Raw genomic sequence first — 24,749 nt, 5'->3', positions numbered from 1 at the left:
TTCAATGACCGAGTGTTGAGGTAAAATTGTTTCATAAGCTTTAAAGAGATATTCTGTATAGTCATCATCAAGAACATCAATGGATCGAGGTGAAAAACATGAGTATGCATTCATATTGCTCCACTCTAAGCAACGTAGTACTTGACCAACTGAAAGATTAAGTGTTGATGGTATTGATGGGATGCTTTCGCCAAGTGTTCCTACTTGTTGTGCCTCCTGAAGAAGTTGAAATACTGGTTGGAAAGTTTCTCGAAATCTCTCTGGTAAAGGGATATCTCTTAGTTCATGCTTTTGGAGAAATTTTCTCATGATTTGTATTTCAACAGATCTATTGTTAGTTCGAAACGCTCCTAAAATCCCATTGAAACGTTCGAAGCTGAAAAGCCAAAATGAATATACAGGCCCGTAATCTAAAATACATTGTTTGAGATGCAGGTGTAGATGCATGTTTGGCGTAACACGTTCCTTTCCATATCTTTTTTCAAACGATTTACAAAATTCCACTAGGTAATCATGTCCTTCTTGTAGCTCTTCAGTTGTAATAAGTGGAGAGCAAAGGTGAAAGCAGGACAATACGAATAACCTCCACAGCTCCAAATCATCTGTTGGAACGATATTCCAAATGCAGAATACAGAATACAAGAGAGTCCATGTTTTCCACTGATCAGCAGTAAATCCTCCAAACGATGTTGATATCTTTTTCGGGAGACGCCCAATAAATGATGGTGCTTTGACGTCATCTACCTTTTCCTGGATTTTATTCAAATTTTCTTTAGAAATAATTGGCGTTTCAGCATTTAGCCATACATTTTTCATTAAATGTTTTGCTGTCCCTAAAAACAAATTGTGCATAGGATCAACAACATGGTAACGAGTACAATCGAAGTAAGGCAACTGTAAGAGTTCAGAATATCTTGTTCCAGTGGAAGTTTCAATTTGGTTTCGTTCATCAGCGGTTGTTGCATTGAGTATTTTCTGAGCCTCTCTTCGGTGCTCTTCATTTGTCCTTGGTGTATCGTCATCTTCGAAACCTGAAAAATCCATGCTACTAAAATCTCCGAGAAAAAATCTTGTGCACTTTGAGCACCCTCGGTGAGCAGTACATCCTAAGAAACCGCAAACTTTTCTTAGTGCAGGAATGTCACAAGCAATACAAAGGAGGGCAGCTCGAAAACATCTTGCTGTTCTACTCCCATGAGGCCGAACTTGGATGCCTTCGTGCCACAATAAGTTCAATTCGGCTACAAGTGGTTGTAAGTACGTATTGATATTCAATTTGGGCTCGTGTGGACCAGGTATTACCCCAACTATTATTACGTTTTCCTCTTTGTACCTTTCTTTTCTCGGAAGATTTAGGAGGACCATATATATGACTCCAACGCTATAGACACTGTGCTTAAAAGGCTGAAACCAGTCAACATTCAGCATAAAAGCATAATTATTAGGCTGGGCAAGGAAAGGAGTGCCGTTAAAATATTGCCAATCTTTCCACACTTGGCCATCGTAAATATCAACTAAAATATCGTCCGGTACATTCCGATTTCTCCAAATCTCACATTTTTGTACAAAGTCTGGTCGCTTAATAAAGTGAGTTAGAGTGTCTCTGATGCTTTTATAACAATAAACTTTATGTGGGTACAATTTCGTCTGTCCATTTTTCAAACGAATTTCCTTAAGCAATTCCGCTCCACAAGGTGTGCGGCGAAACAATTGACGGTGATTCGGAAAAGCAATGTGAGAACATGGTTTAGCAATGACACGCCCGAATCTTGTTGTTATGCAGTCTTGAAAACGGTATAGGGTGTCGCATTTCGGACAAACAACATACTTTGAATGCTTATCTTTAAAAGAAAGATAATTTTTCAAGAGTTTGAAGGAGCTCGGGAAAACCAATACTGCGGTTGGGAAAATGATTGGCGAAAGCTCACACAAAACCTGAAAAATCGCTTTAAAAAAGGCGAGGAGAATATCAATGCCTCGGTCTGGTACAGAAAAGTATGCAGACCAAAAGCACACAAACAAGGCAATCCAGTTAATAAGGGTCACTCGGGAACTTGCTTCGACGGCAACGCTTATTTCTGCACTAGATTGTTCAAAATCTCTTTCTACGTCTTCGATATCAATATCCCAAGTTTCAACCAATCTCCTTCTTTCATTTCCTCTTATCTCTTCATGGTCAGATTCACTGTCCAACTTGTCATCCCAAAACACTTGATCTTCTTCCTCAAAGTCATTTATTCCGTCTCCTTTAAACATAAGCAAATACGATGTATTTTATTCATTCGGCATTGCATAACTGCAACATAGTATAAGATAAAGTCTGAAACCATTATAATACTAGGAAAAAAAAATGTCAGTAAAAAAAAACCTCATGGGCTAAGGGACCGGTCATTATTTAAGTTGGGGGGGGGGGGGGGGGGAGAAAAAATTGGGGGGGGGGGGGGGGCCTGAAATTTTTGCTAGTGAAAGTCTTGAAATTTAAAAATGACTTTTAGGGAAAATTTTTAAATTTTTTACTACAATCCATGGGGGGTTTTCGATAAACTTGGATGCCTTCAAAGGGGGGGCCTTGAAATTTTTTTGCGTCACTGACAATTTCTCCTCCACCCCACCCCCCCCCCCCCCCCACCTCCAACTTAAATAATGACCGGTCCCTAAATGTATAATTTTGACCCAAATTTTGCTCTGAAAATAAATGATTTCCATTGAAAATAAAATATAAATTTCTAAGTCAGCAAAACAACAATTTATAATTCGTGAAAGAAAAATGATAAATCGAAAATAAAAAACCCAAGAGACATATTAAATAAATTACTTATAATTGTATTTCTCTAACTTGACAAACATGTTTTGCCGGATACCATGCTATCTCAGGATGACCACAGTCATGAATTGATTTGGAGACAAAAATGTACAGCAATATCCATTTGAACATAGTAAATTCTTTTTAGCGTTTTAAATGAGTTATCTCTAGCTATGATTTTATAAACTCTTTGAATGAACCTTTCTGAATGAACACTGAGGTTTTAATGGCTACCATAAGCCGATTACTTAATGATGCACCCTTCTTAAAAGTAACGGTGAAAACGAGGCTAAGATAGAAATAGAAAAGAATCATTTGTACCTCTAACTTAATCTCGCTTCAATAACACTAATGCTTGGTAGTAAATCCAATAGGGGAGCTAGATCATGTGCAAATCAGCCGCTTGTTAAAGATTCAGTCTTTTATCTATGCAGTTTGACTTTAACATTTAAAGATTATATAATCTAATCATCAAATAAACGTATAACATCAATACCTTTTTGTGAGGTAGCTGGTAAGAATTCGTCACTTGATGGTTGGTTTGTATTTGGCACATCAGAGGAGTCTTGATCAGTTTGGTCCAAAACGTTTATCTCGCTGTAGTCATTAGAAGAAGTGTCGTTCTGGCCGTCAATCTCGTGAGTGAAAATACTATCATTTGAGTCTTCGTCGTCATTCCGCTGTAATTGCCATTGATTTGTTAAAGGATCATAAAATTCTTCTTTGTGACGGCAAAATACTCTGTAATGTAAATCTTCGTTACAATGAAAGCAATGATAACGCTTTGACATCGCAGAAGACATTTTGTTTTCCAGAACTATATAATTAAAAAGACGGTGGGTATCATTGGGACAATTACTCAAAATCCAAGCATTTTGAATGGCTAACAGCCATATTCCAGCGTAATAAAGTTCCACGTCCATCAACCACATGCCACTGGACAAAAGCACGCCGGATCTTTATTACCGCGCCCTTTTCCTTAGAGCTGTCACTGTTGGCGGCAGATAATGGTACGATGGTTTTAGAGCTAGAAGCTAATCAAGTTTATTGCAATGATATTTCGTGAATCTAGGCTTTAGAAAAAAATTCATAACTTTATAAAATGGAGCAAATAGCTTTAAGATAATAGATATATTACTTAACATGAATCCTGGATACAACTTCAGCATTTTTATAAGACAGTTATTCCTTTTTTTATTATTAGACTTCATTATATGAACGTACATGTCATCACAAGTCACGTGATACGCCGTGATAGATAGGGGGTAGATCTGTTCGGTGGATGTGCTTATTCGTTCATTCGCCTTTTGGTCACAAACAGGTAACAAACTCTGTCGGTCATCTAGTTTCCCGCACATTCTATATCTTTGCTTATAAATTGCGTTCATTCGTCGCGATCAAAAAATGGGAAGAACATCTACACCTTTACCAGGACGCCCAATGCCAATCCATTCTGTTACTGCAACTACCAGTACAAGCAGTACGAGTAGACATACTGAAAATGGCGCCAATTCTCAAAGGCTTAATATACTTATTCCCTCTGTCCCTGGTGGTAACGAGGATGTGCTAAGAGAACACAGAAATCGCCTATTGCAAGCAACAAGCGAGAATGAGAACGTTGACCCCGACAGCGAAAAAGAAGAAATTTCTTCAAATTTCGAAACGATTGTAAAACAGTTTAAAGAACTGCAAGAACAAAACCGCCAAATACTAGCGGCCTTAAAAGAAAGCCAGCAGGACAAAGACAACAGCAAGACCAAGATTACTGTCTCAAAGGCTGTTGCAGTAAGTAAAGTGGCAATATTTAAAAAAGCAAGCTATTTTTATTGATAATTTTACTGGGAATTCTTGGCGCGAAGAGTAGTTGGTATAATTATGCAGCGGTATAATTTATGCAATGCTAAAATTGGCGGGAAACCCGCCATGGTAGTGGTTAATGCTACCAAACTTTACTATTGATTTCCAATAACAAGACACTGAATGATAATGATAATTTCCTTTTTTGTAAAGGAATTGATTTGATTTCGATTTTTTCCCCAATATTATACAATCACAGCCATAAAAATAATGAAAACATTATTACTATGTCTAAGAATAACTTAAGGTACATCTTATGATTTTAATGAATTATATTATGTTTGAAATAAAATAACATGGAAAAAAAAAAAAAAAAAAAAAAAAAAAAAAAAAACGAAACAAAACAAAGCAAAAACAAATGGATGCTAAAGGAGTAATTGTCGGCCAAAAGCAGCAGGTAGGGGGACTCGCGATCGATGCCAAAGATATACGGGTTTAACTCGCGGATTTACGAAGACGGGTACAGCAGATTTATCGCAAACGGGGGTAAAAAATATCTTATAAATATACGATGCACGAATGTAAGAAGTTCGCCAATGACTTTTGCATAATTTGTCTAAGACCTAAAGTTATCATACCTAAGCCAGAACCCTTTTGGTGTTGTGGTAAAAAAATGCAAATAGAAGACGACACGTCAGCGCAGTGTTACGAATGTGGTAAGAATATTCGTAATGCCGTACCAAATGCTACCAGAGAGCAATATTACGCCAATGGAGGTCGTAAGAAAACGCCATATAAGAGAATAAAATACTTCAGGGACTGGATGAGTCATATCCAAGGTTTACATCCGATATATTTAAGCGACGAAGTAAAGAAGAAAATCATAGACCATTTAGAAGAGCCAACCCCACAAAGTCTACGGAAAACGTTGAAAAAATTAAAGCTAGGGAAATATTACAAAGCTATTCCCTATCTTTTGTCTGAAATTACCGGTAAGTCTATTCCTGAGGTTTCTGATATGACAAAAGCCGAGTGGATGTTTTGTCGGCTGAATAAGGATATTCCTTATTACCCTGACGTAATTTACGAAATATTTTACAAAATAGACCCCAACCACCCCCTATTAGGATGGATTCCGAGAAAATAAAAATGCAAAACTGGCGTTTATTTTGCCAGAAACCCCACTGGGGAATGCATCGCGCAGAACACCAAGCTATCCCCAGTGGGGTTTTTTGCATTTTGGGCTTACGGGGCTTATTTCATCCCGCGCCAGAGGCCCTCTAGTACATACACATATATCTTTCTTACGACCCACCAGAGGGTGAACTCCGGACAGCGTCCCGAGACACCCCCTGACTTTTCCAACTTTTCCTCAACAAACACCCCATCGCGGGGTTGAATCGCACTTTCTACCCCTCCCCCCACGGTTGCTGTGAGTGGGGGAGGCTTTTTTTTCACTCACAGCAACCGGTCCAAATGCGTCTACAGCGAGGCTCGAACTCGGGACTTTAGGCCTCCCCAGCTCCAAAGTCCCACGATCACGAGCGAACGCCAGACACATCTGGACGCTTATGTATGTGAAAATTATTATATTTAATCTGCATATTTTCTAGACTGACGTTCGATATGTAAATAGAATCCCGTCACGATATTTACTGAGCAAGCTTTCTTTGAAGCTCTTCTTTTGCCTCCTGGTAGATCTTTTTGCGAGATTCCTCGGAAAGATCTTTTACGACTGTTTTTTTATTCCTTATGTCCGACTTTAATTTCTCGTATTTGTCTTCTTCGGCCAGAATAAGCGAGAATTCTACGTCGTCTATCTTTCTGTCACGCAAAGCCTTTGAGACAAGATCGGTAATTGTATTTACTTTAGCCCTTGACAGAGCTATTGTCGTGTCATGCTTGGATATTTTGCTTGACAACTGTTTCATAATACCCGTAGCAACAGCAGAAATAATACCACAGGCTGCCCCAACGCCGGCCAAAGGAACTCCAACAATTATTCCCGGCCCAGTAAGCGAAGTAGCAACGCCGGAGCCCGTTAACACGACAGATATGGATCCTGAAGTTATCGCAATCTTATGTAGCGTACTCCGGGCTCTGACGTACTTTTTTCGGACTTTTTCGTAGTGTTTTGCCTGCCCTTCCAAGTAAGCCAAGATTAAGTTCGCTTTATTCAGACGAAAGTTTTCGGCGTTTAGTTCGTTAGGTGTAGTATAGGGAACATCTGGGTACAACTTAGGTGCTGATGGTATAACATCCATTATATATACTAATGTACGACGCTTTTGGGAATGATATTGAGGAGCAGCCACATCACGACAACCGGGATTACTGGAACTGGAGGGCCTTTAGGAAGATGTTTCCGCATGCAGACCCTAGTAAGTTCGAAAGAAGACCCGATGGGATTTACTATAACGGCTCTAGGATGTACAGCAATGAGGATTTGAAACCTACGCTGGTCGATCAGATAGACAATCAACTGAAGAATTCTGGTTATATCGAACATAAGCCCTTGCATGTCGAACCTAAACCTAGTTGGTCAAAGGAATTATTGCTGGGTACCAGTACTTATCCGATACCCGCAGTTTCATTTGATAAACACCCAAGCTTGGACCTAACGCTGAACATGCGGATCTCTAACAACCATTCCTTTCCGTTAAAGGTGCGAGATATCTTCAAAAACGTTCCCATTGTTCATACCACCGCTAAGGAATCTCATGAATGGTTAAGTGGTCCTAACATGCGTTATTGGCCGCAGCAACTAAACTTTGCGGTTTGGTGTGCCACCAGCGGCTGCGGTGTAAGTGCGAAGTTGATGAAGAATTCGATATTTATGTTTCATTTTCACTTCACGGTTAGAAGAATACTGCATGAAATGGGTGTTATTGCGCTGCCGGGAGATGCCACGTTTTATCCAAGAGATAATAAATACAGCGTGCCGGCTTATGACAGACTCTGTAAGGAGTTTGGCGTTGTAGGGAAGGATTTCCGATGCACTGCCGGCGCTAACAATGGCTTGGGGCATATTTGGGCTTATTGGGGGATTGGTGGACACGAGCTAAGCGATAAGGAAGTTCATGCGTTGAATCTACGATGGAACACTGGGTATCACAAAGAAACTCACGACAGTAGCACCTTCTTTGAACCAAATGCTAAGACCACTAAGGAAGTTAGAGACGGGCCTCTGTTTAAAGACGAGGGTGGTAAGTATGCCGGGGCTAATGCATTGATTATTAAGATTACCAACGACGAGCAAGCAAAGCAATATTTTAATTTCATACCCCTAGAAGGTAAAGGACTAACTAAGGCCGGCCTTGCCCGTTTGAACCGCAGCATAGAAGCTTACGTGTATTCTATCCTTGGAGCTCAGGTAAACACCCGATCTAGCATAGTGGGGAATACCGGCGCCGCAGAAGAGACGCGAGCCGAAGCCTTGATCTTATTCGAAAGTTCAATTTTGGAGGGTGACATTAGTAAAAGCGTACAGCGTTACCAACTAGCCATACAAAATTCTAAGGCGAGGTTGGACTACGCAGTAGCCCCGGGTTGTTGGTTAATGCCCAGTAATTTATCTATAAATACTGGCTCTGTAGTAGGATACAACGACAAACTTCAACGAGCTACTAAGGATATGAAGTTTGGGGCGAATGACGTGAACTCTGACACTCTTAGGAACATTCCTCACTTCGTGGAGAAGCCAAAAAAGGTACACGAAACGAAGCTACCCGTAGTTAAGGAACCATCAAAGAAGGTCCTGCCTACGATACCTGAGGAATATGACCATAACTTACTAAAAGCCGGTCTAATAGTCGCAAGCATTGGTTTGAGCTATTATATATGGCGATGAACAACCCCTACGTAGCTGGAGTAGATTGTGTCTATACGACTTACACAGGTGAGAAAAAATATACCCAAGCAGCTTGGGTCGATGTCACTGGGATGTCTGTGGATTTGAACTACTCGGGAAAGAAGTTAATCCTTTGTAGTATTTGCATTGGCGCGAGCAGCCACGCCAACGTGGGCTTCAGGTTTTTGGATGCGAACGGTATACTGCAACCCATACGCGCGAAGACGAACAACAGGGCGGCCACACATTTTTCAGTAGAGCCGCCAACGGCGAGCGTCGAGAATCTTTCCGTTTGGACTTTTCACATGGTTGCCGACTGCCACGGGAAAGTAAAGCTGCAAATGCGCGTAGATGACACCGGGAGCGTTTGCGTAAATAGTATGGAAAATCAAAGAAATGCGGCTTTTAATCACGCCACCATTAGCACTCTTACGGTGTTAAGTATATGAACCCACATGCGAAGGAAGATTGGTTTCTTCATTACTTAGAGTATAAAAAATATACGGGTGGTGATAGTTGGCGCGACACTGGGTTGTGGGTTGAGGTAGGAGGCTTAGGATTGATTATTTGCACTATTAGCATTAATACGGGAGATAGTTGTAATGTTGGGTTTAGAATCCTAGACGAGACTAATACCCCGTTACCACCTTATAGGATAAAAAACGATAATAGGAACCCAGCCCATTTTTCATTTGAGCCCAACACACTAAGCGGAGAAGATTTAACGCCCGCGACTTTTCATATGATAGCTAATTGTCAATATGCAAAGCTTCAAGTTCGCCCCAGCGATGCCCGCGGTGGTGGTAAATACCCCGGCATCCTCCGAATAAATGGGCAATATGAATGGAAGGACGCTGTCTATAATCATAAGGCCATTAGCACCATGAGTGTGCTGCCGCTAGTTCCGCATTATCAAGGCGGTGCGAATACTATCTTTACTTATCCCCAGTCGAGGATGCCTCGGGCGCCCGACGACGATAAGCCACCAGTAATACACAAGGATAAGATTAAGCCTTCATCTTCTTCAGGAGTACCACCCCAATAGCTACGACTAATATCCAAATGTTATTCCCCACAAACTTTAGCAGTTCTCCGCCGGCCCTAAGTGCCAAGGAAACAACCGAACCCAGCAGCCCAGGAAGACCGGCTGCCATCTTTTTTCCCAAGTCCGTTAGTCCATTGCCTAATTTCTTTACGCCCGCGCCTGTAGCCTTAAGGGAGCTAAGGATAACTCCTACTACGGTGCTAATAGCAACCGCAAATGCCAGCGGAATACCATACTTCAAGCGGGCTCTTTTTACCTTTTCCTTGGTGGTAAGCCCCAACTCCTTTTCCAGGTTTTCCTTTTGCGCCTGTAATTCCGCAAGGCGTACCTCGAGGGTTTCTACTTCCTTTTGGGCAGCCTCCCTTTCTTCTTCGGGGCGCGCCTGGTCATTGATTACTTCTTGCTGCCGCTCTATTTGCCCCTCCAGGTCTTCGATGGCCTGATCTCTTTGCCGGATTTGTTCCTCCTTAGTATTGATTTCAGCCATTAACCGTCGCCGTTCCACTAAAGAGCCGGCTATGGTGGTTTGTAGGTTATCGGTATCGTCTTTAATTAGATCCAACTCCTGCAGGGCGAGGTTAAGAGCCTTTTGAGTTTGATTTCTTTCACGTCGAATTTGGGTTCTTTGGTCTACCAGCTCGCTTATTTCTTGATTTTTAAATTCGACCTCCCTTGTATGTGCGTCGGCAAGCCGCTGGTTTTGCTTCATGTATTCCTCCTCCCTTTCTTCCAACGTTTCCCGCAGTGCTTCCACTGAGGCGCCAGAGCTTTGGGCTTCTCCTAAGTCCTCCCGTGCTTTGTCTAATTCGCGCAGGGCCTGATCCACCTGATTTCCTATTTCTTTTATTCTTTCATCTTGATGGGCGGACTTCTTTTCAGCATCGGCAAGTAGCTGACCTTGCTTTGCATATTCTACATCTTTTTCTCTTAACTCCCTTTGCAGATCCGCGGCACGTTTTTCCGCGTTGGTCCTTTCGGTTAAGTTGTGCAGCCTTTCTAACAGGCTTCTAGTAGCACGCTGAAAGCCTCTTAATCTCAAGACGTCACCCCTAACGTTGCCCTCCTCATCAAAGAGGTTTTGCGGTTTTGTCCAGCGGTCTTTGTCGGGAAATCTTAAGTCTTGGACGCTTATGAGGACTTTGTTTCCCTCTTCCGTGAGCTTTACGTCGTCAGCATCAAAGTTGTCGTAGCGCAGCTCTAGCTCCCGCGCTGCCCACTCTACGGTTTCCCGCGCGGCTGCTTCCGGCTCGCCTATGTTTTGAAGCTCTATGTGCTCACGCGGAAACGTGTACTTGCGTGCTTTGGGATGTCTTAGGGCCTTTGCAATCCTATCCCTTAGGGAATCGTCGACTTGTTGGGTGGGAAGCAGCGGTTCTTCATCACCGTCGTTAATGTCAGCCTGACCTTCCTCAGTGGTGGGATCGAAGTCGGGGTCTGTTCCTTCTACTTCCATTATATATGATAAGCTCAAAGTTAAATCCCAACGTATTACCTAAGCAGGTTGGCGGACTGAAAGCAGAACGCACCTTTCACCGGGTCACCTTTACCCCCAGCAGCGCTAAGCCAGGGGAAACCCTGTACGTAGGCGTACCCCGCCTAACGGATAACCTAGTCTTAGTTCCTGGCACCTTGGCTTTGAGGTTTGACCTAGCGGTACAGTCAAGCCCCACAGATGAAAGGATTATCGTTAACAACGTGGATCGCAACATTGTTTCTAAGATGCGCGTAAAGTTCGCCGGGGAATCCTTGCTGGACTTAAATAGGTACGATCTGTATACCACGTACAAAGACTTATGGTTGACAGCCTTTGACCGCGCGCAAAGGATAGAACAAGGAATTGGTAGTGTCATTCTACGTAAGGTTCGCACACCTACGAAAACGCAACCTACTGACGGCAGCGGAGAAACCGCAGTGGCAGACGCAAAGCGAATAAAGACCGCCTATGGTAGCAAGTATGTCATACCACTGGACTTTGAAGTGATTACGAATCACGGTGTGTATTACCCAAGACAGTTATCCGAGCTACAGTTTGAAGTAACTTTAGCAGATGCTAATAACATTATTGGTGGGCTAAGCACTGCACTTACCACAACAACCCCATACTCTATTACCAACTTAGAGCTGCAGTATGAGACCGTGTACAGCGAAGAGCTGGCCCGTAGCGCTGGCATGGAATATAGCGCCGGAAAGGCATTCCTTTACGACCACGTAGTGATGTATAAGACGTTCAGCTTCCTGGATAAGACGGATGAGGTTATCAACCAAAGCATTAACCTCCCCCGAAGAAGTCTCACGGGGCTGATGTTGGTGTTTGCCAAACCCTACGAAGCCGGTAAGCGCGACTCCGAGGCCTTTCACAACCCCAACATTACTAACGTGGGGGTCAACATAAACGGCGTTCCAAACAAGGTCTACTCCCAGGGGATAAAGCCCGCAGACGTGTACAGAGAGGCCATGCGCAAGTTTGGCGACCAAATTAGCCCTGAGGAATTCTTTAAGGACAAATATGCGCTGTGGATTGACATGCGCACCATTAACGACGAAGACCTACATGGTCAAGGCCTCCGTCTAGTAAATACGCAGGATGGCATAACATTGGAAATCAAACGCACCAAGAATGCCTCCGCGGGCGACGGTGATAAAATAAACTGCTACGTCTTCGTCGTGTCTGACGCGCAACTGAGCGTAGAAATGAATCAGCTAAAGAGCGTTGCCTACTAGGCTCGCGTTCCTTGAGCCAAGCGAAAGGATAAAGAATATCCCTTACGTATAATATGCTTCGCGTATTTGAAAACAACGAAACCAAACTGCAATGCATAGTGCAAGGCGAAACTTTGTACTTCAAAGCAAAGGAGGTGGCTTTGGCGTTGGGCTATGAGCGCCCTAGAGATGCGATTAGAGCACATGTATCTGAGAAATACCAGAAAAAATGGGCTGATCTACAAGGGGCTGCGAATCACCGCTCCTTTACTACGCAACCAAATGCCGTGTTTATATCCGAACCTGGTCTGTACGAACTGACATTTAGCTCCAAACTACCCAAAGCCGTGGAGTTTCGCGATTGGGTCTTCGAAGAAGTCCTACCCGCGCTAAGGAAAGCGGGTAAGTATGCGATGGACAAGCGCTTCGACGGTCCAAACAAGTTAGTATTTAAGATCGAAAATGAAGCCGACCTACACGCGAAGGTAGTCGACTACATACGTAGGTTTTACCCCGATTTCATCATAGCGCCGGGTCTTGGCGAGCTTCAAGATTCAGACAGCAAGCGAATAACCTGCTGGCGAAAAGGCTACCAAGCCGGTCAACCCGACCTCTTAATCCTAAATGCGCATAAGAAATACCGCGGGTTGTGTATTGAGTTGAAAACCCCAAAAGGAAACGGCGTCTTATCCGCGAAGCAATCTAAGAAAATCTCACAGCTTGACGTAAATGGTTACCTAACGATGGTTAGCAACGATTACGACATTATCTGCCGTGCCCTGATGGATTACGCGGATGGCATTCGTATTCCCTGTAAGGGCTGTGTAAAGCGGTTTAAGTCCTACGCCACTTTGAAAACGCACCTAAAGATATTCCATAGGTATAATGAAGCTCAGCTTGACTCACTGGCGTGATCTTGTCCACGGTAAAGCATACGAAATAAAAAATTACGTCGTCTTCGAAGACATCGACCGTTTACGGTTAGTCCTCAAAGACTTAGAAGGCAAGGAATATTCCCTTTGGGCGCCGGATTGCGTGCGGTACGTAATTCAGGGCGAGGAATTCACCCACTTACGCAGCTATGGTAAGGTAAATGGCCGATGGAAGTTTGACATTGAAAGAAGAGTCACTCCATCTCCTCTTTGTAGTTAAGCGCGTCTGCTAAAGTCCGCTGCGCTTTAGGATCCGCGGAGCACCAATGCCCCACAAAGGATCCTTCGGAGAATACCTTGCCACAATGAAGGCAGGTGTATTTTTTCTCCTCACGAATTGCGGGGGTTTCAGGGATTATGCAGTCGCTTGGTAGTTCGCACGTAATACAGTCCATATATTGAAAGGGTTATTAGGAATCGTCCAAAGAATGCGGCTGCGTAGGCTAGCATATACCTTTAAAAGGGGTCCTTATTTTTATTGTTGTTTTGTTAAATGTTGATGATACTTAACAAACAACAAGAAAAATAAGAATGGGATTTGAGACTCTTTGCGCAAACCCTGCTTTATTATTAAAGGCCCCAAGAAATGCTATTGCGTATCATATATTTCAAAAGTGTCTTAGAATGTTGACGTTTAGGTTAAATCTTTGTTAAGACACCCCAGAAACTATTTCAAAAGTGTCTCAGAATGTTAACAATAAGGTTAAATCTTTGTTAAGACACCCCGGAAACTATTTCAAAAGTGTCTTAGAATGTTGACGTTTAGGTTAAATCTTTGTTAAGACAGTTGAAGATATGTTCCTCTTCTCTAACGCAACCACAACGATCGCACTCCTGCCTCCAATACTCCCTTTTAGTCCACGGAACGCCTTCGGCGCGTTCAAAAGAGGGGAAAGTACGGACTATCTTCTTATGGTAATCTATGCGATTCCTTAAGTAATCCTCTTTATGCGGGCAGCGACACATCAAATCCGCACATTGGTAGCAATCCACGCCTTCCAAGTCGTAAGCGCGGGAGAGAAACCTATAATTCACTTCATGCGTTCTCCGGTGCGTCGGTAAACGTTGACGACTACTAAGTATCTTATTACAGAAACTACACTGTCTGGTTCGATTACAGACGCCCCTTTTCAGATGCTGCTGCATTTCGAAGGGGTTGTGGAATTCCTTATTACAGTCCTTACAAAGCCCACAAATGCGTTTATCCTGATGTTGTTGCATCTTTTGAACGGTGCTGAATTCCTTACCGCAATCCTTACAAGCGCGGCTAAGGGGTTTCTTTGTACAAACGCCGCGACGAACGTGGTATTGAAGTCTTTGTTTGGTGCTGAACACCTTCTTACACAACAAGCAGTCCATATATACTTAACAATATCTTAGCCTCCATTTAACATCCTTAACAAAAATTTAACCTAAACGTCAACATTCTGAGACACTCTTTGAAATAGTTTCCAGGCATCCTTAACAAAGATTTAACCTAAACGTCAACATTCTGAGACACTCTTTGAAATAGTTTCCAGGCATCCTTAACAAAGATTTAACCTAAACGTCAACATTCTAAGACACTTTTTAAATAGTTTCCAGGCATCCTTAACAAAGATTTAACCTAAACGTCAACATTCTACAGGGGATATCGCATGAAGTCCTTAACGGACTCTTTTGCCCAGCCCGCCATCGTTATCAGCGCGCCAAACCGTTCTGCACGCTTCAGACCGCACATTTCATCGTACAACTCCTGCACGCGCTCTTTCAGCCGATCGATCTCCTCCCTTTGCATTTCTATGGTGTCTCTTTTATCTTTTGCGTCGGCGACAATTCTTTGCACTGCTTCCACTGGCTCCATATATATCAGGGAACAAGTTCCCTTCGAAAGAAGGGATATAAATTAACCCAAATCACATGCCTTGTAACGCTCTGATAGTAGGACCCACCGGCTGCGGCAAAACGCAGTTCGTGGTAGAGCAGCTATTAGGACCCTTTAGATACCGTTTCGACTACATCGTACTGCTTTGCCCCACCTACGTGAATAACCGCACCTGGACGGGCATAGGAGTGAAAGACGACGACTTCTTCGTAGATATCTTAGACCCCAACGAGTTATCCAGCCATCTTAAGTTCTGGCACAAACAATTCCCTAAAGATACACAGACTTTACTCATACTGGATGACATTGCCTGCGGGGACGACGTAAAAAAGCGCACCTCCGAATTAGTGAAGCTCGCCTTCAGCGGCAGACACGACAATATCAGCGTTTGGTTGCTCTCGCAGCAGCTTACCAGCGTCTCTAAGCCCTTCAGGGAAAACATAGGTTCACTTGTCGTATTTTATACTCCGAGCAAGTCTGACCTGGAAACCATCTTAAGCGACTACGGCGGTGAGATATCCAAGGAACAGTTACACGAATACATGCGGCACCTAAAAACGCACCAACATTCCAAGATGATCTTCTCTTTGAGGTTTCCGTACGAGGTTGGAATCTATGATTCCTAATGTATATGGATATTGAGCAGCTCTTAGATGAAGTCCCCACACAGTTAGACGAAAGTAACCTCAAGGAACAACTTAACATCCTTGTGTCATCTGGGAAGTGTAAAGAAATGATAGGCAAGGAACTTACCCATGAACAGGTTAATAAGTTGTCGGAAGAGGAGGTTAAGAAGTTCCATAAGAGGTACGAGGCTGCCCTTGCAAGTAAGACCACGGACGCCGTAGCAGACTCCGCTATCCGACTTGCGACTAAATTGCTTGGACTTGCACTGCCCATAGACGACGTGGAGCAACTACAGAAGGACATAAGAGATGACTATGTCATATCCCAAGAACTTAAGATAACCTGCGGGTGGTTGTCTTTGAAGTGCGGTAAGTTAATGGCAGTCGCCTCTGCGGCACTTCACGTAGCTCAGCATGTCGACTTGAAGGAGGTACTAGGTTCCTTTGGAACATCTTGGAAGGACTTCAAGAAGGACAGAGAAGTCGAAAAGGTCTTCCAGGCAGCACTTGCTGAGGTACCTGATCAAGTCGCCTCAAGTACTTAGTCAAGTCGTCCTTAAGTACTTGGTCAGGTCGCGCCCAGGTTATTTCCAAGTCGTCCTTAAGAACTTAGTCAAGTACTTATCAAGTCCTTCAAGTCCTTAGATATAAATGAGTGAACCAGAGTCGAAGGTAGAGCAGCCCCAAGAGGAGCAAAAGATTACCAAGGTTAAATCTCCGGGCAGAGTCGCTGCCGGAAAGAAGCTCGCGGAGATGAACAGGAAGAACAAAGCAAAGAAAGAAGAAAAGGTGGAGGAAAAAGAAGAGGAATCCTTTATCAATCCTGGGTACGTCATTGGCGCGTTGGGAGTCATCATAGCAGCAGGCAGCCTCTACTTACAATGGCGGGCTACGAAGCCAAAAGTAGAACCCGTGCATGTGCCGCCAACATATCACGCACCCGTGCAGGAGCCCCCTAAGAGAAGCAAAATACCCGTGATGGAGTAATAACCTTCTCGCTCTGTAATATAATGTCAACCGCGTTATTGAAAACTGTTGAAGAAGCAGCTATTATTACTTCCATCGTTGCGGGTATTGGTTGGGTAGGTAAGAAAGTGCTCAAAGAAGACTTTACTGAAGACCCAAGCAAGAGCTTCGCTAATTTTGCTAAAATGACCGCTGCCGTAGGCGGGGCTATCATGGCAAAGAATTACCTACAGAAGGAAAAGTACATTCCTAATGTATAAATGGCCAGCGTGGTCGCAGGTGGAGTTATTGCAGCTTTAGCATTCACTGGAGCTAATTATGGTGGTCAGTATTTGGATAGATTAGTCAGAGGCGACAAAAGCGGAGATTTAGCCGCCGAAAGGAAGAGACACGACTTAGCGCTGGAGAAATATCAGCGGGACGTGGCAGCTTGGAATGAAAGAAGACAAGCTTACAGGGATTGGTTGGACAAGAATTACCAAGACAAAATGCAGGCGGATAAGAACTTTGAAAATACAGACTACGCCTTTAAACTTTATGCGCAAGCACACCCCGCGGCATTGACGGGGTTAAGAAAGCCTCAGTTTAAGAATTACTACCAGCCTTCTAAGAAACAAAAAGATAGTGAGTTGGTATTCGTGGGAGTCGCAGGGCTGGCGGGAGGCGTAGCTTTGGCGTATCTGCTCTAACGAAGGAAACTGTGTTTCCTGAAATATATGATCGTCTTTTTGGAAAGCGACAAGAATAACTTTACCACTTATCTGAATCCCCCCATCAAAGCCCATAAGGTTCGGCTGGTTAGTTGCTCTTTGTACAATTCTTGGTATAATCTAGTCAATGGTATGGTCACCGTGCATAAAGGCGGCGGCAATTATCAAGGCGTATTGCTGCCCGATGGACATTACACACCAATCACCCTTGCTAAGGAATTAGCAAAACACGGTTATACTCTCACCACGGGATTGCCGCACGAAATGATCTTCAAACATAATCTTCCTAACAATTTCTCGGTAACCCTAGGAAAAACTGATGCATTAGGATCTTTACTAGGTGTCTCAGGCAAGGAAATTACCAACACAGCCATACCTGTGAAATGGAAAGTCGCATCCTCTTACGAAGTCTATTGCGACTTGGTTCATAGTTACAACAATGGAGAAAAGTCTTCTCTTATGTCCAAGTTTCTGCCCAAAGGTAATCCATTTGACTCAGAAGAATACACTCCCATTTCTTTAAGCTATGACTTGTCTCATTTGGTAGAAAGCATAAACATCACCATCAAAGTGGACGGAAAGACGGTGGATTTTAACGGACGTAAGATCAATCTTGTCCTATCCTTCGCTTGAATCAAGCGAAGCGCGATTCTATTCATATAATGGGCCGCGTAGAGGACAAACTCAAGAGGATTTACTATGGGCCTGAAGGTTATTGGAGAGGAGCGTCGGCCATCAAGAAACTCGCGACCGCGGCCAGGGTATCAGATGAAACGGCTAAGAACTGGCTAAGAAAACAAACCCTCTGGCAGGTTTATCTTCCCGTGCCCAAGTACATTCCCAGGCCCAGCTTTACCGTAAATACCCCTAATAAAGTTCATCAGGCGGACTTGCTTTTCTTGCCGCACGATAAGGTGAGAAAAAAGACCTATAGGTACGCTTTGACCGTAGTTGATATCGCAAGCAGATACAAGGACGCCGAACCCATAACCAGCAAGGATTCTGGAGAAGTCGCAGAAGCCCTGAGTAGGATTTATAAGCGCGTTTTGAAATGGCCCAAGCTGCTGCAAGTGGATGCGGGGACAGAGTTCATGGGCGTGGTTACTAAGACCCTGAAAGACCACGACACTAAAATTAGGAGAGCCGAGGCAGAGTACCACAGGGGTCAGAGCATCGTCGAAAGATTCAATAAGACCCTGGCCGAGCGCCTCTTTGGGTACCAGTATTGGAAAGAGCTGGAAGATCCCTCCAAACGCAACAGGGAATGGACTCAGAGGCTCCCCCAGGTCGTCGCGGCTTTGAACAACGAGGCGGCCAGGGCTACGGGAATGAAACCCAGGGATGCCATAAAAAAGAAACACGTGGAACACAAGTCCTACGTCAGAAGTTCGAGGGCGGTCGGACTGAAGGAAAAAAAGCTACCCCGCGACATAGTGGTCAGATACCTCTATCAGCCGCGGGAACTCGAAGGTGGCAGTAAGAGAGCCACGGATCCTAACTGGTCTTTGGAAACGTATGAGATTTCGAAGTCCGTCACCAAGGAAGGACAACCCGTGTTGTATTACCTAAATGGCCCAAGTCGCGGATTCGTCATGGAAGAGCTGCTCATAGTCCCCAAAGACTCAGAGTAGCGCAGCACCACGCGCCCGATTACACTCTAGGCATGTCAGTCTTACGTTGCCTCTACAATGCCCGCGTTTGTTGTTGATACGATCCACGGAGAACTGCTGATCATCATTCGGGTCAAACCTCCATAGTAGAGGTATGTTGCATTTGGCACACCGTGCCCCTTTCTTATAGACGTCGTCCACGCATAGGTCAAACTTTATCCCCGCATAGCGGGGATCTTTGCTCTTTTCTTCGTCGTGCCGCTTGTAGCGAAGGAGTTTCTTAGCAATGTTCTCCTTTGCTATGTCTTCTGGGGTGCGGTCGTAACGCATTTGTGGCCCCCAGGCTCTTTTTAACTGTTTTGCGTACTCCACACGGCTTACAGCGGTGTAGATAAGGTTGCTCCAACACAGCCGCTGGTCTATGATCCATAAGGTTTCTTTTATGGTAAGCCCTTGCGCGCTGTGGACTGTCATGCAGTAACCTAAGCGCCAATCTGGGTGGGAGGTAATTTTTTCCACCTTTTCTATGGGTACCCAGGCTTTATCATGTGTTACAGCATTTTGTAGTTGGATGTCGGTACCAGGTACCCAGACATCTCTTTTTTGCATTCGGGTATCGTGGGGTTTGTAAGAAACAGGTACGGGATGTGTAGGGAAGCGCTCTCGGTGTATATTTAGCAAGTCTTTCTGTATGCGAGACTGTGATGCGCGTTTGCTGCTTAGCACCAAATCCTTTGGATGCCATGTGTGAAGGAAGTCCTCGTATTTCTTCGCTCGTACCCTCTTGCGTAGTATCTTGTTTTGTTCCGCGTCACTAAGGCCCCGAAGTTCTGCTTTCAGGTTTCTTATTTGATCCTTACTGCGGTAGTCGGTGTTAATTTCTTCGGAGTGGTCTACCATTTCTTTTAACCATTTATGGGGCATCTCTCCGGTTATTGGAGGAGGCTGGCAAGGATCTCCGGCGAATATCACTTGACACTTTCCACGGAGGAATTCTACGAACTCCTGCAGGATTTCTAAAGGAACGGTGCAAATCTCATCCCAAAGTATCACCGGGGGTATGTCGTGGATGGCTTCTGGTACCCACTTTTGACCATTCCAGCGGAAGAAGCTGTGGTAGGTCTGCGCGTCGTAACCCATCTCCGTTAATTCTCTTTCCAGACGGTGCGTTGGCGTTAACACCTTTATCTTTGGAAAGAGTTCCAAAACCCTGGTAGTTTTACCACTGCCTCCCGTTCCGTAAAGGTAAGAGAAGCGTTGGTAAGAGATTGGGTCCGCAACCGACGGTAGAGGCTCCCCGGTTGGTTCCACGCTACCGTAAAGATGTTCTCCGTGATATTCTACACGGCCTCTCCATGCTTTTATCTCCTCATCTTTGACGCGCCATTGACCACTTTCTGCAAGTTCATCGGCAGTGTAGAACTCCTGCATCTTCTCTAACACTTCTGGCTTTACATACAAGGAATCCGTGGCTACGCGTGGGATGTCCTCTTTGTCAAACCGTAGCAGCATTGCTAAGAGATTGATGTGCGCATATGCTAGCATGCTGGCACGCAGATGGTAATACTGTGGTCGATGGTCTTGGTAATAACACAGCGCATTCCATTTCTGTTCTTTTTGACCTTCTATGAAGTAGTCCCATTTCTCTACGGATACCATTGTTCCTTGGTCATGTGCACGTTTTATGAGGAAGCTTAGCTCACCGGCGTCTGTTATTAAGCGTCGCTGCATGTGTTTTTCGCCTTCTTTTGCGCCCTGTGTGAATTTACCTATGACCACACGCGCTGTGGGGTTGTGCTCTGGAAGCCATTGTGTAAAGGCGCTATGGCAGAGTATGGCTTCATGCGCTGTGTATTTTAAAAGCTTGCGCTCTTCGAGGAACTTCAGTAGGGGTATGGGTATCCATTCTTTCTCCTGCAGGTGCTTCCCATACCACGCGTAAATTATGGGATGTAAGTCTTTTGCTAACTCCCAGGTGATCAGTCTGATGAACCCCGTTGCTGGGGCGTCGTAGTAACCCGGTAGTGACACCCTAAAGAATTGGGAGTCTGGATGTCCGTAACGGTCATAATACTCCTTACAATCCCCAAGGCCTTTGAAACTGGCGGGGTAACAGTGTTTCATATCCAACGACACGTACTCGTCTTCGTTGTACTCCATATTCCAAAGACCGCCGTGACCGTGTTCTACGCAAGCTTTGGAGATATCTTTGAACTCTTTTGGGGTAGGTTTCCAGCCGTTCCTTTTCTTCGCGGCTAAGAAGTCCAAGCTGCGAGAGCTGAGCACTTCGTCTGAAAAGTCCTCACCAAGGGTTTCGCAGGCGCTTTTAATGCGTTGATGTTCCACTTCTGGTCGGTATAAAGTACCATCTTGCGTCATGAATTGACATCCTTCTGAATCCATTAACCAAATAGAATTCTCATGAACTAATTCTGTCAATGGGGAATTCTTATAGACCTTTGTCTCCTTCTTTCTTGGGAACCTCAACTCCCTCCATGCGTGTGCGTTGTGTTGGTAAATTACGATAGGAGCACCTCTGCCTCCATACTTCTTCGTTCCTGGGTAAATAAAACCGTCGGTTATGCCTTTCACATGTATGCGCCTTTCTAACGCGGTTTCTAACTTTTTGATGTTTTCGATGGTTCCTCCAGTCTTACGAGTAGAATGCTCCCATTTCCTGATGGCTTCTCTTCTTTTTGGCGTAAGCTTACCACCCCGAGAGGAATCCTCGAAAAACTCCCTAACCAGCTTCCCAACGCAGTTACCAGGATGTCGCATTGGTTTAAGCTTCTTAACGTCCGGCTTCTTAATTTCGTATGCACCGTAAATGACCACGGTAACCGGGTAAGCGACCTCGTAGAAGAGCATGTCTATTCCCTCAAGTGCTCCCGGTCGTGTGTGCTTATTCAAAACGAACAGGTTCTGCTTACCAGACGCTCTGATAGGATTACGACCCTTTTCTATTATCCACTCACCGTCTAAGTACTTTACGAATGTCAACTCCAAACGGTAGTCACCGGCCGGCATTCTGTTGATTATCTTTTCAGCCATTTTGTGATTCATAGTTTTGTCTGTCTTTCCCTCCATAAATGTAGCGAAGACAAAGTCAGCGTCTGAGTTATCCATCACCTGATTTCCGAGCCTGCGCACAGTTTTGTTTTGAATGTCGTTGATGGTGGCCATGTATATCTAAGGAATATTTTAACCCCCGTTTGCGATAAATCTGCTGTACCCGTCTTCGTAAATCCGCGAGTTAAACCCGTATATCTTTGGCATCGATCGCGAGTCCCCCTACCTGCTGCTCCAAATGCCAAAATTTCTAACAAATTTTGTCTCAAGTTTTAATATATGGGTACTTGATATAATTTCAGCTGCCCTTAAAAGTCACTTTCTGACGAGAAGAAAGAGAAACAAAAGAGAGCGTTCAGGGGCCCTTGGAAGGCATCAAAAGATGCAGCGGAAAACACAAAGAAAACAAAATGTGAGTAAACTGAATTTGCAACGATTATGACTTTGTTTAATAAGAAACTTTGACTGACGGTGTTTTTTTTTTTTTCTTTTTTCTTTTAGCTCCTAAAATCCAGATCCAAGGCAGCGGACTTGTCAACCTCGCTATCACCAGGGGACAAAGAGAAAGTCAAGGCAATTATGAAACTGGAGTATATGTCATCAGAGGAGTCGATGTCAGAGGCGGATGACCAGGCTGATGACGATACAGCGGACAGTGGCTCTGATAACGAAGGGGGCCCTACTAAGCAGAGTAAAGTTTTAATAAAACACCCTCTGCCATGGAGAAGCCCCCTAGCTAATCAGTTCATGGAAAGCATGGACCGAAAGGCAAAAAGGAGGCTGTCAGAGCGCAGTCTCACCATGCTTTTGAAGCGGAAAATCGGGGAGCCGTCAAGACGCCCAAGGCCATCTGGAGGTCCCGAATGGGCATTGAGAGCCTAAAGGTTTTTATCAAATCAAGGGCACTGGGACACCGAACGTGGTTGGGGTTTCTACGAGTTTTATGAATTAAATCTTGTGTCACTGTTCCTCCGTTCCTTTGGCCTGATTTCTAGGGTTTTCGTTCTTCTTTCGATTACTTGAACGTTATACTCGTTTACTTGAAGAAATCCAAAGGTCAAACGGTATAGCAGCGGCTATCTAAGCCTATTGACCTTTGGATTTCTTCAAGTAAACAAGTATAATGTTCAAATAATCGAAAGAAGAAGGAAAACCCTAGAAATCAGGCCAAAGGAACGGAGGAACAGTGACACAAGATTTAATTCATAAAACTCGTAGAAACCCAACCACGTTCGGTGTCCTTAATTAAGTTTTTGCAGTTATAAATGAAGTGTACTACTACAGAATATCTAAAAAGAATCGTACATAAGCCACAGATCGATTGACAACTAAATATATTATGATCTCCTTTCACAAATTCTGTCACAAGATGAAACAAACACCTATAATTAATTTACAGAACTAGCATTTTCAATTAGTTGTAGTTAACAAATTGTTCATAGTTAATCAGTCGTCAAGAAAAGGAAATTCACAATAAAAATGTTTCAGTATGATTTATGTCTTTTTTCCTGCTTCTTAGTATAGGTTAGCTATGTTTAAAGTATGAGGTGGTTGTCACGACATATATCGTTTCTATTTTTTTTGGCCTGCCATAAGTGACAATAGCTGAAGACTGATAATATAGTTAAATTTAGCAAATATGATGAGCATAATTCAACTGAGCAAATATGGCTAAGACGCGCTGGTACATCTAAGGCATTAAGGGGGCATTAATCACATATACGGTCAGAGCATATCGCATGGTATATGTAAGGCATAAATCACATATACGGCCTGGAAAAATACAGGGTATATGTAAGGCATAAATCACATATACGGCCTGGGCAAACACAGGGTATATGTAAGGCATAAATCACATATACGGCCTGGGAAAATACAGGGTATATGTAAGGCATAAATCACATATACGGCCTGGGGAAACACAGGGTATATGTAAGGCATAAATCACATATACGGCCTGGGCAAAGACAGGGTATATGTAAGGCATAAATCACATATACGGCCTGGGCAAAGACAGGGTATATGTAAGGCATAAATCACATATACGGCCTGGGAAAATACAGGGTATATGTAAGGCATTAATCACATATACGGTCTGGGCAAAGACAGGGTAAATGTAAGGCATTAATCACATATACGGCCTGGGAAAATACAGGGTATATGTAAGGCATGAATCACATATACGGCCTGGGGAAACACAGGGTATACGTAAGACATAAAACACATATACGGGCTGGGCAAATACGTGCACATATCAAATGAGCATTCACATTTACTACCGGGTAAATGTATGGATGATATGATATCTGCTATATATTTGCCGTTTGGGATTTTACTGGGCCATACGGACTTTGCCATCTGTGCCCATGGGATAAATGTGTAGGTACATATCATATACAGTCATTGGGCAAATATTGTTTACTATTAGTCAAATATGATATTTGCCCATATATTTGTCTATATGTTTGCCTACATGACAAATCCATTTTTTCGTCGAGTGTATCATACCTGTTGAAAGGACAAACCTACACTCGCAATTGAATTGTCCTTCTAGATGGCACTAACCTATGTTATCTTACCGTTTGACATCAAATTGAAATATATATCAAGTTAGAGTACAATTAAAATCACTTATAACCTCTTTACGAAAATAGAATACTTAAAATTGACTAAAATTCGTTTGAGTTCAAAAATCGTTGAATTTTTTTAAAACTGAGGTTCCTATAGAATAGGACTCATACAGTCCCGAGTGGGAAAGTGCGAATGCTTAGTGTAGG

The 24,749-nt window shown here is 43.7% G+C and overlaps 1 protein-coding gene across 1 annotated transcript; it reads left to right on the top strand.

Moving 5' to 3' along the window:
* Positions 1-22,232: 22,232 nt before the first annotated feature.
* Positions 22,233-23,073, top strand: LOC148907158 (uncharacterized). The gene is made up of 2 exons (XM_089036352.1): positions 22,233-22,384; positions 22,474-23,073. Exons 1-2 carry the CDS (start codon positions 22,355-22,357, stop codon positions 22,852-22,854), a joined length of 411 nt encoding a protein of 136 aa, XP_088892478.1. The 5' UTR covers positions 22,233-22,354; the 3' UTR covers positions 22,855-23,073.
* Positions 23,074-24,749: the final 1,676 nt, after the last annotated feature.

The sequence above is a fragment of the Actinia tenebrosa genome, unplaced genomic scaffold (genome assembly GCF_029948245.1).
Source record: "Actinia tenebrosa isolate PJP-AT-01 unplaced genomic scaffold, QUT_ActTen_1.0 PGA_scaffold4__44_contigs__length_22323623, whole genome shotgun sequence".
Classification (NCBI taxonomy): domain Eukaryota; kingdom Metazoa; phylum Cnidaria; class Anthozoa; order Actiniaria; family Actiniidae; genus Actinia; species Actinia tenebrosa.
The sequence above is the reverse complement of the archived record's forward strand: the minus strand, read 5'-3'. Positions and strand labels throughout refer to the sequence as shown.